This window comes from Oryctolagus cuniculus, chromosome 8 (assembly GCF_964237555.1).
Source record: "Oryctolagus cuniculus chromosome 8, mOryCun1.1, whole genome shotgun sequence".
Lineage (NCBI taxonomy): Eukaryota > Metazoa > Chordata > Mammalia > Lagomorpha > Leporidae > Oryctolagus > Oryctolagus cuniculus.
Genome location: NC_091439.1, coordinates 109,055,924 through 109,071,736, shown reverse-complemented (window position 1 = coordinate 109,071,736; position 15,813 = coordinate 109,055,924). Strand labels below are relative to the sequence as shown.

At 54.4% G+C, this 15,813-nt stretch overlaps 1 protein-coding gene across 4 annotated transcripts in view; it reads right to left on the bottom strand.

The window, feature by feature from the left end:
* Positions 1–403: 403 nt before the first annotated feature.
* CLOCK (clock circadian regulator) overlaps positions 404–15,813 on the bottom strand; it is a 74,940-nt gene continuing 59,530 nt past the window's right edge. For all 4 annotated transcript variants that reach the window (XM_070048105.1, XM_070048103.1, XM_070048104.1 and 1 more), the window contains 4 exons: positions 15,595–15,804; positions 14,786–14,988; positions 8,644–8,923; positions 404–6,526 (listed from right to left, as the gene is read on the bottom strand). In XM_070048105.1, coding sequence (XP_069904206.1) covers positions 6,341–6,526; positions 8,644–8,923; positions 14,786–14,988; positions 15,595–15,804 — 879 coding nt within the window. In that variant the 3' untranslated portion in view covers positions 404–6,340. The remainder of the gene's footprint in view (positions 6,527–8,643; positions 8,924–14,785; positions 14,989–15,594; positions 15,805–15,813) is intronic.

Genomic DNA, 15,813 nt, shown 5'->3' with positions numbered 1-15,813 from the left:
CGGCCCACTCCCAGGCGGGTCCACTCCGGCGCTGCCTACCTCGCTCCTCTCCTCTCCCGTCGTCCCGCCCGGCTCGGTGCACCCTTGCTCTGGCGCCGCCCGATGTCGCGGGGTCAGGGGTTCAGGCAGCACGTACTGATACGGGAAGGGCACCCTTTAGGCAACTTGTAATCGACTCTGTTCTGTCACCACCACGCACACGGTGGCCGGTTGTGACCGCACCATGAGGAGTCCCCAGTGCTTCCTTCCCGGGAGCAGAAAGGACACGGTGCCGCCCCTGAGCCCGGCCCCGGGCCCCGCGCGCTGCTCTGGAAAGCGTCTGGGCCGGGGCCTGAGCGCCGGACACGAGGCACGAATGCATTTGGGTTCCGCTGCTGAACGGGAGAAAGGAAAATGCATGACAGCCATTTTAAAATATTTAATAGTCTTTCTTTAAAATCCAAAATATGTGATTCGTACAAGTTATGTGCCACATAAAGCAGGTGTTGTTTTTGAGAAATGTAGGTGATACTGGGAAACAGCACTGAGGTATTTTTATTTTTAAAATCAAAGAAGGAAAGTCTGGATCGAATTATTTTTTACATTTACAAAAGAAAAAGACAATGCCACCTGCTTGGCTCTCGCTACGGTCTAGGGGTCTGAGTACGTCACACGTGCCTGGGAGAGAGCGTTCTGAGTACATGGACTTGGACAGGCTGTGCACGTGGTGGCCTGCAGGGGGGAGCGCTGGGTGAGGCCCCAGGGGAGGCAGGCTACCCGCTCCACAGGGGCTCTGAAAAACAGGCATGACCGACTGGGAACACCAATGCAAAATGGCAGTATCGCTAACAAAATGACGCGCACATTGTATACAATATCGTGTTTGCAAACACAGCTCAGGGACATCAGGGGACCTGACATAGCACCGTTGAGACCACTCGTCACCCCGCTCACGGATACGCACTGGAGGGCCTGGGCAGACGGGCCTGCAAACCGTCGGCCTCGCTTTTGTACATCTGGATTCCACTCGAATGCTTGCTCTTATCTCAAGATCAGGTAGCCACTTACAGCTCCACCCCTTTTGGAAATAAGATGAGCTACATCTGTTTTTAAGTGTAAAGCCAAGAACCAAGCAGGAAGGACAGCAATGTCAAGAACAGCACATTGAACCACACGGAACAACAAAGGGTCTGGCGTGTTTACAGCTACCGGCTGATGGTAACGATTAAGTGGACAGAACACTTTTTTGCACTAAGTAGTTTCAGTACAGCACTGACCTAGTCTTTGGGCATCAATGTTTACAGAGAATGAACGTGAGTGCCATACCAAGGCCCTCCCCAACCTAAACCATAGTGCAACACACGGAGATCACGCTACAGCGTTCCACATCGCAGCCGTGCTGGGGGACACTCCAATTGCGATCTCCTGGCCTTTTTTTTTTTTTTTTTTGCTTGAAAATGATTGTCTGTTTATGTAGTACAGCAATATGAAGATAACGGCTTTTCCTGGATTTTAACTTCTTACTGGTACAACCATCGCCAGCAGAGAACGTGTACCATACAGCCCAACTTCACACACACACACACACACACACACACACACACACACAGAGCACTGTCACAGCAGCGTCAGTGTCCCTCAGCAATTGAGCAGTGATTCAACTCTCTGCGCTCATTCTTTCACTGAATCGACTTGTGGCCACGCTGCTCTAGTGACCATCCCTCAGGGGTCCCCAGGAGCCGCCCCAGCTTGCACGAGCCCTGCCTGTGGGCAAGGAGGGGCCGTGCGCGGCCAGGCACTGCTGCGCTGGGCGGTGCTGTGGTCAGAGGCTGGCTTTGTTTCTGAATAGGTGGAGAGCAGACGTGTTCTGTGGGAAGTGCTCAGCGTGGACAGTGCTCACCTGTGTTTAAGGACGTCAGCACGGCGAGGATGGTGACAGCCATTAGAAGACGCTGACTGCTTAACTAGCGTCTCCGAGTCAGCACCATAGGGTGGGGCACACCTTTGGCTGTGTTGGGGAAGCAACCCTACAGATAGGTGCCTGCGAACACAAGGCAGCAGGTGAAGGAGATGAAGGTTGGGGCGGTCGGGAGCAGACTGGAAGGGAGTCACTGATCCTACAGGACTGCCCATAAGCAGTCAGGCGGGGGACCGGGTAACAGTGCAAACATAAAGCACTCCACAAAATATGACACTCAAATCACTGATGAGCAAACCGAACAAGGAGATACTTAAATAAATACATGTAGCCACTGTTATTCAAGCGCAGAGGACTGCTGCTTCCAGCCCCTTCCGAGTGCGCGCACAGTACTCGCTATGCTGACTGTCACTCGGCGCAGCACCTCGGTGTTTGCTGGTGGTGGTGACGGGGCGGGCTTCACCCTGCCGTACCAACGAGCACGTCCCTGGGAAACCACGGGCAGCTGCAGCCAAACACGGTCGGCTACGCAAAGCCCACGGCGGCGTCCCGCCGCAGAGAAACAGGGTGGCGGCGCTGTCACGGCAGGGGACAAAGACTCTGCAGACAGTCACGAGGAAAGCACGGATTTTAATTTTTAAATACCCAACTTTGTTGCATTTCTTGTGAGCTGTTCAACACTGTTTTAAATACCCCGAATTCATAACCATACCAACAAAACTCATCCCCGTGGTTCCACGGGAGACAGGAAATAAGACCGGACTCCACTCTTTTCCTTCAACCCAAAGTTATTATTTCTTTTCAGTCCTTTTTGTGCAAAAATATCACAAGAGCGATTCAAATGGCAACGCTGAAATGACAGGCCAACATTCCAGGGCACACCTGACGCACTCGAGAACCCCGCCTGCAGGTGAGCTGGGCACGTCCGCGCACGCGCACGCGCACGCGCGTGCTGCTCCCAGCCCTCCGAAGAGACCGGCTCAGTGGTCTCTCCGGGCCCGGGCGCCGGCCGGGGCTGGTGATAGTGTTGATGCGGACGAACGCAAGGCGAACGCTCACTTGGCTTCCTCGAGTCGCTGCCACAGACCCACCGCGGCTCACGGCCCAGACATTTCTCAGAAATGGTCAGCTTCTAGCTTCACCTAAGTGATGAGCCGGGGATCCTTTAGAAGGGTAATAGCTCAGAAAAACCCTATCAAAACGGATCACTGCAATAAAGTGCTTGTTCCGTCCCAGAATGCGTGCGGCCTGCGGCCCGTCCTAGGCGTGTGCTCTTCCAGAAAGGCTGCCGGGCCGAGGCTGGCCCTCGCCGGCTCACACAGCAGCACTGTTTTGGTAGGCGGACGACAGGCACGGTACCCACGTGGAGGCGGCTCTAGAGTGCTACGGCGCGGGGAGACGGGGGAGGGGGGGCCTGGGGAGGAGGGGTCCCCGTACTTCTAGTTATATACAAATATATTAAATATGCTATAAAAATAGTCAACTCTTTTCCTTTGCAATTACTTCAGAAGCTCCGTGTACACGGCTCGCCCGCCCACCCGGACCATCCCTGCCCGCTGCCCCTTGGCCTCCACGCCCGGCCAGCGCCCTCAGCGACAGCAGCATCCAGTGTTTGCGGCCCCGACACGGACCCCCGGCCGGGCTGGGCAGGCTGGACTTGAATGGGCTCGACACAAGCTCTTCAGACTGGCGATGGCCAGACACACAAGAGCAGGAGTACACAGGAACAACGCTGTCTGCACCAGCTCCCAGCCTTTTCTCAATGTAGTGGAAATGTTCTGCAACACACTGAGCTACAGCCAGTCTAAAGGGGTCTCCCGCGTGTGCGGGCGGCGGGGGTCCCGGTCCCCTGCTAAGGCTTCACGGCCAAGGCTGCCACTCCCTGGGGCGCGGCAGTGTGCACGGCCACACATTCGCACGCTAACTACACGCAACCACTGGCATCCTTGTATTCCTAGTACATTCCTAAGCCACACTGAAGTGAGTGGAGAACCGCACTCTGTCACCCGGAGCTGCAGCCCGCCCTCCCCCCCCCCCCCCGCAGCATTTCCAGGGCCCGCCTGCTGGGCTGGCACCACCCCGGGCAGCAACTGCAGGCGCCCGCGGCCCGCGGCCCTGCTGGTGAAGACGTGCTGCCCAGAGCAGCGCCGCGCATCCTAACAAAACCGAACACCTGCGGGCGCCGGGCAGAGGGAGGCTGTTGGAAGCTGCGCGGTGGCCTCTATTTGGTATCTTCTCGTGACTTCGGTTTGGGATTTGAAAGACCAACTTTGGCTACAGAAACGATTGGGGAACAGGCGAGGGCGCGCAGGTCTGGGGGGTGGGGGGACGGCGCGCAGGGGGAGGCTGCAGAAGGAAGGCGGCTCTGCCAGCCCCGGCCTGGCCCGGCCCACGGCGCGGGCAGCAGCGGCTGCTCCCTCCCACTCAGCAGCTCCACGCAGGGGAAGGGCGTGCTAGGAACCGTAGAGGCCAATCCTTCCTTCCCAGCCATCTGCGGAGGGGGAAACGCTCCCGGGGCCGGGGCCGGGGCCGGGGCCGGAGGAGGTGAGCGGGGCCGGCGGCGGGCACGGGGCTGCCAGCTTCCTCGGCCGCGCCCTGCCGGCGGTCCAGGAGGCACGGGTCAGACACCACGGAACGGCGGGCGGTCGGGCACGGGGAGAGCCACTGCGGCGCCGCGGGGCACAGCAGCAGCGCCTGTTCTGGGCACCCCGCCGGTCAGGCTGCTTCCCGGAGGGTAGGTGCCAGCGCTCTTTGGTTGTCTTCTGTCAGCATGGCCGTTCCCAACCTCAGACGCGGACGGGGAGGCCCCGCAGGGCCCTGCGCTCCCCACAGGCCCGCGCCAGGCTGCTCCACTGCGCGCAACCTCAGCTCGCTGCACGGCGTCTAAGGTCAACGCTGACTCTTACCTTGTTGTCTGTCCTTCCCTCTGATAATCTTTCATAGTCCAATGCATTTTCCATTAATCTTCTGTTTCATAGTTGCAAATTTCATTTTAAGTACAAAATCTACAAAATGCTCTTTTTAAAATATATGTAGCTTGTGTTGGAATTCGTCACCTTTAAAATATGATATTGCCAGATGACATCTTGGTTCCCGTCTGCTACACGACCCTCGGTGGCGAGCGGCGCCCACCCTCCTCCTCTGCTGGCCACCAGTCGCTCCGAGCACACAGCCGCTGCCAACTCGGCTTGAGGGGAGGGTGCAGGGCGAGGACCACAGCTGGGGGCCGTGCCGGGCCGTCGCCTCCAGCTCCAGCTGGAGCCTCCCACCCAGCAGAGCCCGGCCGTCTCCGCAGGAGCCCCCCACGCTGCGCCCGAGGTGCCCAGGTTTCAACACTGCTACCGACACCAGACGACGAGCTCACGGTGGGGAGTCATCACCTGAATGAAAGTCAAGGCACTATGGGTTTTCCCTCAAATAACCCTGAATCATCTCCGACTGCAAGAAGCACTGAAATCGTGAAGGATCATAAAAGGTTCCAACAAACCCTAAGAGTTAAATTCCCACCACTGAGAACGTTAGAAAGTGCCTACAATGCTTTGTGTGCAAATTTACTCCTATAACTGAAACATTCTTGAAATTACTTTCAGGCTTGTTGAAAACCATTTACATAAATATTTCCAACTATGAAATATATCAAAATATGTGATCAAAACTCCCAACCATCTAAATAAAGCAGTGCAAATCCTATTTTCAAACATAATCAAAAATAATGAAATGAGGGATATTTCTGAATAACTTGAAAATTCTGTTGTATCAATAATTTAACCTGAAAAAAAAAATCCATTCCCAGCAGCACATTATACCTCACTGAACAAACTGTGACGTCACAGCCACACGAGGAACAGACAGACTCGTGCCCCGGAAGGCGAGTGGAACACTACTGTTGTAAACAACGGAACCGGCGGCGGCCGCGGGACAGGGACTCCCGGCTGGAGGGAGGGGACAGGGCTTCCGGGCAGCACACAGAACGTCCTCGCTCTCTCACCCACGCACACGCCACTGTAGACCATCTGCACGAGAATCTGAACCCACACCACTCTGAGCGCTCGCTGCGCCATCGTCATCCGAGGGGTGGAGGGCTGGCGGCTACGGCACCCACTGGACATCTCCACGCTCCGTCGCGAGCAGACTCCGTGACCCCGGCTGGCAGGCACAGAGCCACCGAGTCGGCGGCGCTGTGAGTGCCCCCTCATCCACTGGAGGTCACTTCCTCGGTGAGCTTCTAGCGTTTGGCAATATACTCTTTTTCCATCACACAGTCTCTGGGCGACTGAAGGCCGGTCAGAACCGGCTGTGTCCCCACGGGCCTCCCCCGCCGCGTCTGGAGCATCAGCAGCACCCCTGCTGACTAACCCAGGAGCTGCAACTCAGTACTGCATCCGGGAACCGCGAGCAGCTCTGCGGGCCGCGCCCTTCCCGCCCCGTCGAGGAAGCCGTGTGCTACTGCGGCTGCACCTTGGAGGGGTCGCTCAGGCTGTCGGTCCTGTGCCGCCCCGGCTGTGGCTGCGGCTGCGGCTGCGGCTGGTGCTGCTGGTGATGCGACGGCGGGAAGGCGCTCGCTTGCAGCGGGAAGGCAGCGGAGAGGATGAGCTGGGCCGAAGGGCTCCCGTGCAGCAGCCTGGAAGTCTGGAACACAAACGGACCGCGGCCGCGCCTTACTCCACAGCCACACGCCCACCGCACGCGGCCTCCAACTGCACTCCCTCGCCCACCGAGTCCACAGACTCCTTCCTGCTGTGCCCGCCACAGAATCCGAGCAGGAGACTGTGGTTTAGAGAGAGCAACCTGTCTTGAGCCGAACCACACGTATGCATTTCTTACTGTTTTTTATCTTACAGATTCAAGTTTTGAACAGAGTAAAATCCGAGCGGCTGACCAGCCCGTGGAGGCAGCGACAATGCCGCCTGCCCACGGGCTTGCCTGGCTGGCGAGCAGCAGGGGCCCCGCAGCGGACCGCCCGTCCAGACGCCCGGATGGGGCGCTTGTCAGGCTCTTGACGGCACTGGGTCTCAAGTTTCTTCACTCCAAAGCAGCACGGACACTGCCTACAGCGCCCTGGGTTCTGAGAAAGGTGACAGCGCCGTGAGGACAGGGTGACGCGGGCGCCTGCGGAGCCTGTGTCTGTGTCCTGCCCTCGCGGGAGCTCGCCAGCCGCCCGGCCCGCACACGTCGCGGTGCCGTGAGCCCCGGCTTCCCTGGCCACAGGAACGCCTCATTGCTGCTCATTAATCTGCAGCTCTAAGGTGTAACGGAAACTAGCCCAGAGAAGCTGGTCCTAAAACCAAAGTGGCTCCCCACTACCAACACACCGCCGCAGCGCTCCTAACTCCAGCACACAGCGGAAGTGGGTGGTTCCCGACGTGGGTGTGAAGGGCAGGTGTGTCCCCACAGGTGCACGTGTGCACACACGGACAGAGCCTCGCGCCTGAGAGAACACAAAGCTTTGCCCAGGGCCTCGACAGCTTTCTCTGCTATTGGGAGAAGTGTACAGAAGAGTGGGGGTATCTGTGGGTCCTCCAGGACTGGACCAGCGGTACCTTTGCCACAGCGCCCGGGCACGCAGTACCTACACGTGAGGGCACTGGGAAGGGTGCTGCCCTCCTTCCTTTCTGGGTCTCGGGGTGAAGTGGGGAGATGAGATTGTTCCTTCTTTGGACTCAGAAGACTGAGATCTTAAGGCAAGTCTTCTTGTTTAGGCGTTTGCTTAACCCTCACTGGATACAGCTCCCCCGCACAGTAATTCGAACTTGTTTATATTCTTCTTACTATTTAGAGTAACAGCTAACCCAGTGATTAACAGCCACACTACCGTCTTAAAGTCTAGAATACTGCTGAGTAGAACTCTGGGAGACACTAGGCAACACGTCTGTGTCCGCTTCCCGCACCGCCCCGAGGAGGATCACACACGTCCTGGGCCCAGGGCGCCAAGGGGGCTGCATTCCGTGCACTGCCAGGTCTCCTGGCCGCAGCGTCTGTGCTACAGCTCTGCGGCTGCGCTGCCACCTGGCCCAGACGAGGCGATCTCCAGCGGGACAAGCCCAGGCTGGCCCAGGTCAGAACTGCTCCACACGGGCCGGGACACCCGAGTCCACACGCAGTTCTGCTGCCTGCCTCACTGAGGACCTCTCCTAGGTGAGCGCAGACAGGAGAGCTGCCCGACTGGCCCTAGGACACCGGTGTGTGCATTTCCATGCATCGAAGTGTCTCCTAACACGGGCCAACAGTCATCACAGGGACTCCTCCCGTATGTCCTGGTAATGCGTTCAGCAGCTTTACCTACTTATCCATGAGGGATGAACTAGCACCACCTCTATCTTACAGGGAAGCTTAGCCTGGCTTCAGGAACCTGCCGAAGGTCACTGGGACAGCGGCACAGCCGCGACTCATGCTGGGAGCCGTCTGACTGTAGGGCCCGAGTTCCTATTCACAACACCCACTGCACCCGCCCAGGATTTCTCATGAAATTCCACCAAGAAAATCCGAGGAAGAAATCCGACAGCCCTGCCCTGCACAGGAGGCAGGCCTCCTCCCTGGCCCGGCCATTCAGAAACTCGGAAATGCCCAGCAGCGCCAACACTCCTCCCAAGACGGCACAGGGGAGGAGAAATTGCTAAGCGGGGCAAGCTTTCTATCTTTGTGGAAATCTCAACTGTCCAATAAGCTTTCGGATTCTTCAGATCTCTCACAAAGCCTAGTAGGCTCAGCTCACTGCCCTGCCCGAGCTGCCCCCGCGGGGGCGTTACCTGTAGGAACGGCTGCGGCGGCTGCGTCAGCTGCGCCTGAGGTGGTTGCTGACCTGGAGTGAGCTGCTGTTCCTGGGCGCCCGGCGGCGGCGGCGGCGGCGGCACTGACAGCGCCGGGGGCGGGGGCGGGGGCGGGGGCGGGGGCGGGGGCTGCTGTGCGGTGAAGGTGGGATAGGCGGTCACCACCTGCCCCATGAGCATGGTGCTGGGCACCATCACCGCCCCGCACGCCACCGGGGCCGTCACTAGTTTGGTCACAAGTTGCTGACCTTGGGAAAATCTGTTAGAGAAAACAAAGAGAAGAAGTGACTGTACAAAAGTACACGATGTCCATCGCAAAAGGCAGGAGTCCACGGGTCTCTAAGGTAACACCCAAGGATACTGCCGATTTAGTTTCTTAGAAAGCCGTATTTTCCTCCTGTATCACATTGATATCTTCTTTTTTTCTGATGTGAGCAGAGTTCAATTTTATTTATAATAAAATAATTTTATTTATAAAGAGTACATAAATAGTTTTTATGTATGTTTAAGTCAGAGTTAGAGACACAGGGAGAGACACAGAGAAGGAGGTCCTCCACCTGCTGGTTCACTTCCCAGATGGCCGCCATAGTCAGGGCTGAGCCAGGACGAACCCAGGTGCTTCACTCAGATCCCCCACATAGGTGGCAGGGGCCAAACACTTGGGCATCTTCTGCTGCTTTTCCCCGGGCATTAGCAGGGAGCTACATTGGAAGCGGAGTGGCTGGGCCTTGACCTAGAGCCCATTTGGGATGCTGGTGTCACAGCAGTGGCTTCAGCTGCTGTGCTATGCCAACCTCTTATTTCATGTTTTTACAGACTCCCCTTGGAATACCAATACAACAAAAACCATAAATAGCCAAATCAACATAAACAAAAATATAAAGCTGCTTTTTAATATCTACATTCAAAAAAATAAAACTGGACTCAGCTCACATCAGAAACAAAAAACGCCAGATAAACCGGACGACCTGAAATCACAGAACGTGTGCAGAGGGCACCGCAGCACACCGGGTCAGCTGCTTCCGTCCACAGTGCCTGCTAGAGTCCAGCTTCCTGCCAAGGCGCCCTCGGCGGGTACCAAGTGATGCCTGATTACGTGGGTCCCTGTTCCCCACGGGGGAGCCCTGAATGGAGTTCTGGGCTTCTGCCTTCAGCCTGGCCCCGTCATGGATGTTGTGGGCATCTGGGAAGCAGACCAGCAGATGGAAGATACATTCCCTCCCTCTCTCTCTCTCTTACTCTCTCACTCTGCCTTTCAGGTAGATGAAAATCAACAAATAAACATTGAAAAAATGTTTGTGCTAGAAAGGACATTATCAACAGAGTATAAAAAGGTAACTCACAGAGGGGAGGAACTGTGCACATCACAGGTCTGATACAGGTTTCCATAAACAGAATGTAGGAAGAACCACAACTCAGCATCAATCACTCCAATTAAAAATAGGCCGCGCACAAACGTGAGTGGACATTTCTTCAGAAAAGGTACACAAAGGGTCGATAAGCACATGGAAAGGTGCTCACCATTATTGATTATATGGGAAATGCAAATAAACCACAATGAAAACCCATTTCATATCCATTGGGGGGTGGTTATCAAAAAAACAAAAACAAAACAAAAGCAAAACATTACAACAGAAAATAACCAGTGTTAGTTAGCAAGTGGAGAAACCTTTCAGTACGGGGAGGAATGTGGGATGGCACAGCCACCGTGGGAAATATGCAGTTCCTCAACAAATTATACACAGGGTCTCACATGAAGCAGTTCACTTCTGGGGCTGTATCCAGAACAAATGAAACAAGAGACTCCTTCCTCACAACAATTCAAAGGGACACCGAGGAACAGACAAGCAAAACCTGCCGTCCCAGACGACGGAATTGTCTCGGCCCCCAGACCAGGGCTGCCGCGTGGGTCAAGTCTGACGCAGCAGGCTGAGAGGAGGGCGCGTCACCCAGGACCCCAGGACCGACACTCCATGACTCCACTCACAGGAGGCACTTAGAGCAACAGACTCAGGCACAGGAGGAGAATGGTAGCTGCCAACAACTGGAGGGGCGCCAGGAGGCGTGGAAGGGGTGAGGAGTTGCAGCTCACAAGTGATGACTTCTGGAGGTGGCTGGGGGATGGCAGGAACCATGTGAATGGGCGGAACGCTGCTGCACTGTGCGGTCTGAGTTACTACGGGGGCTGGCGCTGTGGTGCAGCGGGTAAAGCCGTCTCCTGTGACACCGACATCCCATATGGGAGCTGGTTCAAGTCCTGGCTGCTCCACTTCTGATCCAGCTCCCTGCTAATGTGCCTGGGAAAAGCAGCAGAAGATGACCTAAGTGCTTGGGCCCCCTGCACCCTTGTGGGAGACCAGGAAGAATCTACTGGCATTGGTCTGGCCCAGCTCCGGCTGTTATGGGCATTTGGGGAGTGAACCAGCAGATGGTAGATCCTTCTCTGTTTCTCCCTCTCTCTGTAACTCTGCCTTTCAAATAATCTTTTAAAAATCTTTAAAAAAAAGTTTATAGTAAACTTTGTGGTATATTTCACCCCCTAAAATATTTTAAGTAAAAAATACATATTATTCTTTTTATAACATGACCAGGAAGGTTCTTGGGAGTCAGAGGCACGTGGCACATGGTTCATTTGCCACACTGGCCCATACTTCGTGACTCAAAGCCACCATAAGGTAATTTTTCAAAAATTCTAGGTTTACAGAAGAAAATTACAGTGAAAGTTGTATGTTATAAATGTAATTCAAAAAAAGTAATATTTAACAATCAGCAAAACAATTCTCAATTTATAAAGGTACCAGTGCACCCCACTGCCCGTTTTGTTAGAGTTCACTCATTTCCCCTAAGCCTTCTGCTCTCATTTATTTATTTTTTGACAGGCAGAGTTAGACAGCGAGAGAGAGACAGAGAGAAAGGTCTTCCTTCCGTTGGTTCACCCCCCAAGTGGCTGCCATGGCCGGCACTGCGCCGATCCAAAGCCAGGAGCCAGGTGCTTCCTCCTGGTCTCTCACATGGGTGCAGGGGCCCATGCACTTGGGGCCATCCTCCACTGCCCTCCTGCACCACAGCAGAGAGCTGGACTGGAGAAGAATAGCTGGGACAGAACCGGCACTCTAACCGGGACTAGAACCCAGGGTGCCAGCACCGCAGGCGGAGGACTAGCCTAGTGAGCCGCGGCGCCGGCCTCTGCTCTCCTTGATAGGAGAACTACAGCACCAGGAGGATGCGATGCCTCTTAGGAGCACAGTATCTTTCTGGGAATGAAGTTCATTCCCAACATCGCTACACATGTGACAAGATGGAACTGCAATTACAGCCTCAGCTCAATGCGGCTGCTACTAGTGTTTACATATTCCACAAAATAAACTTATTTTGAATCTGTATTTTTTTTTTTTAAGACTTATTTGAAAGGCAGAGTTACAGAGTGGGGGGGGGGGGGGTGGGGAGAGAATCTTCCATCCTCTGGCTCAATCCCTAAATGCCACAACGACTGGGGCTAGGCCAGGCTGAAGCCAGGAGCTTCACCCGGGTCTCCCAGGTGGACGCAAGGGCCCAGGGACTTGGACCATCTTCCACTGGTTTCCCAGGCACATTAGCAGAGAGTTGGATTTGAAGTGGAGCAGCCAGGACTTGAACTGGCACCTCTATGGGGCGCTGGCACTGCAGGCCGTGGCTTAACCCACTTGCCACAGAGCCGGCCCCTATGTCAGATCTTGTAAATGGTATTTATATACTTCAGAACCAAATGCTTTAATGCAAAAAAAAAAACAACCAAATAAATGAAAAATGAAAAATTCCCATATAAAGAAATTCCAGAGAAACAAGTAGCATTTACAAAGGTGCACCTTCTCACGGAAGTGCTGTGTTAATTTTCCTGTAACCACAAACAAAATGAATATCCGAACTGCCCAAGAGCTCACAGATAATGCAAGCAGAACTCTTCACCCATCTCTGGTGCCGAAAGACATTCCCAAGCCTCCCTTCGCCCCCACACACCTCTGAGGCTTTGTTCACACCCCTCCCTCCACCCCCCGGCCCAGCCTCCTCCTGCCGGCCACAAGCCACCCGCGGCTGCCTCCTCCTGGAGCCCTCAAGCTGTCCCCACACCAAGTAACACCGCCTGGTGGGCCTTACCGGTCACTTACAAGCCTCACCTTCGAAAGCACTGGGCTGCACTCATCTCAGTACGCCTTCAAATCTCTGCTTCAGATTCTGCCCCTCAAAAACCAGACGTTTACGCAAACAGCTGCTACCGTGCAGGCCGCCCTCCGGCAGCCGGCGCTCCCCTCCCAGCGTTGTTCCCTGGGGAACTGAGCTCAGGGAAGTCCCCGGTTCTCTTTGTCCCGCCTGCCTAGGTAACCCTGCACTTTCATTGCTCGCCAGAAACTGCCAACATCACTTCAACAAAATATTACACTAACTAACACAACAGCAAAGCTACATTATAGAACAGCGGCCTATTTGTAGCAAAAAAAAAAAAAAAAAAAAAGTGAAATCTAAAAAACATTTAAAATATGAGATTTAAGACTACAGAGAATCTGTAATTGTAAAAGATAGCATTTCAGGGGCCGGCGCTATGGCATGGCAGGTAAAGCCGCTGCCTGCAGTGCTGGCATCCCATATGGGCACCAGTTCGCGATCTGGCTGCTCCACTTCCAATCCAGCTCTCTGCTGTGGCCTGGGAAAGCAGTAGAAGATGGCTCAAGTCCTTGGGCCCCTGCACCCACATGGGAGACCGGGAAGAGGCTCCTGGCTCCTGGCTTCAGATTGGCACAGCTCCGGCCGTTGTGACCAATTGGGGAGTGAACCAGTGGATGGAAGACCTCGCTTGCTCGCTCGCTCGCTCTCTCTCTCAGGGAGTGAACCAGTGGATGGAAGACCTCTCTTTCTCGCTCTCTGCCTCTCCTTCTCTACGTAACACTGACTTTAAAGTAAAATAAATAAATCTTAAAAAAAAAAGATAGTATTTCAACATATGAATGGCATTTCTTAAAAGAATGTTTTCTAAGGTGGCTATCAGGATTTCCTACTGAAATAAGTGACAAGGGCTGTTTTTCTAGAAAGGTGTATAAATGTTTAAATACTTGAACTCTGAAATCAGACCCTTAGGTCTGACTCCAGGGTCCGGCCACCACTGTGGCACAGTGGATTAAGCCTCTGCCCGTGACGCCAGCATCCCATATGGGTGCTAATTTCAGTCGTGGATGCTCCACTTCTAATCCAGTCCCCTGCTCGTGTGCCTAAGAAAGGAGTGGAGGATGGCCCGAGTGACTGGGCCCCTGCACCCACATGGGAAACCAGATGAAGCTCGCTCTCTCCCTCCCTCTTTCTCTGTATCTCTACCTTTCAAACACATCTCTTCAAAAATTACTAAAGTCCCCTTTTTTCTTATCTGGGAAATAATGATGACCCTAAGAACACACACACACACACCCCTTTTTTCTTATCTGGGAAATAATGATGACCCTAAGAACACACATACACACACATACACACACACACACAGAATTTATCTACTTGGAAGTCAGAGTTAGAGAAAGGAAGAGGCAGAGAGATCTTCTACCCACTGGTTCACTCCCGAGATGGCTGCAACGGCTGGGGCTGGGCCAGGCAGAAGCCAGGGACTTCATCCGGGTCTCCCATGTGGGTGCAGGTGCTCAAGCACTTGGGCCACCTTCCACTGCTTTTTCTCAGATGCATCAGCAGCGAGCTGGATCGAAAGCAGAGTAGCCAGGACAGGCACGGGGGCCCACTTGCGATGCCAGCATCACTGGTGGCAGCTTTACCCACTATGCCACAACGCCAGCACCTCACAAACTTCAGGTGGGCTACACAACTCTCTAGCTTCTGTGCTGAAAAGATCGAAGTCCCACAGTGACACAGTCTGTCATAAACCGTCCAATGGTGCCCACATTTGGTAATACATTTTTGGACACGAAACAGAATGTGCTGTTACTCTTTTATTAGAAAGTCTTTCAACAATGGAAACACCTTCAGCTTTGATTTCAAATTAAGAGCACTGGCTGCGGTGACAAACTAAAAGCATGTTTTTAAAAACCAAATTGTAGTTCCTGTAACAGTCCCCTGAGAACGCTGAGAAGGGCAGGCGCGCGAGCTCTACCTTATCTGCCTGTCCTGAGTGAAGGTGGTGCCCGTGGCACTCGGGGCGCTGCTCTGCGGCACACTCGCCGGGATCTGGACCACGCCGCCGGCCGCAGGCTGGGAGATCACCATGGTGTTGTAGAGCGCGGCGGGCAGCGCACTCTGCGTCTGGCTGGGAAGCGAGGTTTGCTGACTGTGCCCACTCAGGACACCGGCTTGACTCTGCCAAGAGAGATTTTAGAGGTGACCTGAGGAAGGCGTCTGGGAAGCGAGCGTCTGCTGTTCCTCACCTAGAAACAGCTGAGGCGGGAGAAACCTACGCACAGCTGGCGTGCAGTGACCTAGAACGGGCCCGTCCTGAAGCTTCGCTACAAGGTAAGCCGTGGCTGAGGAGAGGAACGTGTGCCTCCTGGGGTGACGTAAGGCGTCCCAGAACAATGTCTGTGAGAGGCCCTGGGAAGTCCTGGAACCTGGACTCACGCTCATTACCAACACTGCCTCCACCAACCACTCCCTCCCAGCCTGCTCTGGCACAGGCTCCTGCTGCTTCCCGCTCGGCCTGTCTAACATACAGAAATACTGCACAGGCTACAAGACCCTGCCCGGTACAAGCGCTCGACTAGATCCTTAGGTAGACTCAAGTTCTTTAAATGTCAAAATACTGAAAATATTTAACACCAACATAACTGCACAACAGAGTGAAATCCCCACTCTCCACACTCCACGTTCTAATAAAGTTTACATTTTAAAATGTGCTCCTTTACAGGACAGAGCTTTATTTTTGCTTCAGCAGGAGGCTCTCGCAGCTCACTGCTCTCCCAGCATTACCTGCGCTGATGTACTCTGCAAAGCCTGCTGCGGTATCAAGTGCTGCGCTGTGCCTATGTGTCCCGGACTCACTCCACTCTGCATCTGGTTAGCAGAGACAACCTGGCCTTGCATGTTCACAGGGGCCAACTGCTGGATGTTCGACGAATTTCCAGAAGAAAGCTGAACAGAACCAAAATTCAATCCAGGGTTTGACTGTTGCAAAAACATCTTAAAAAA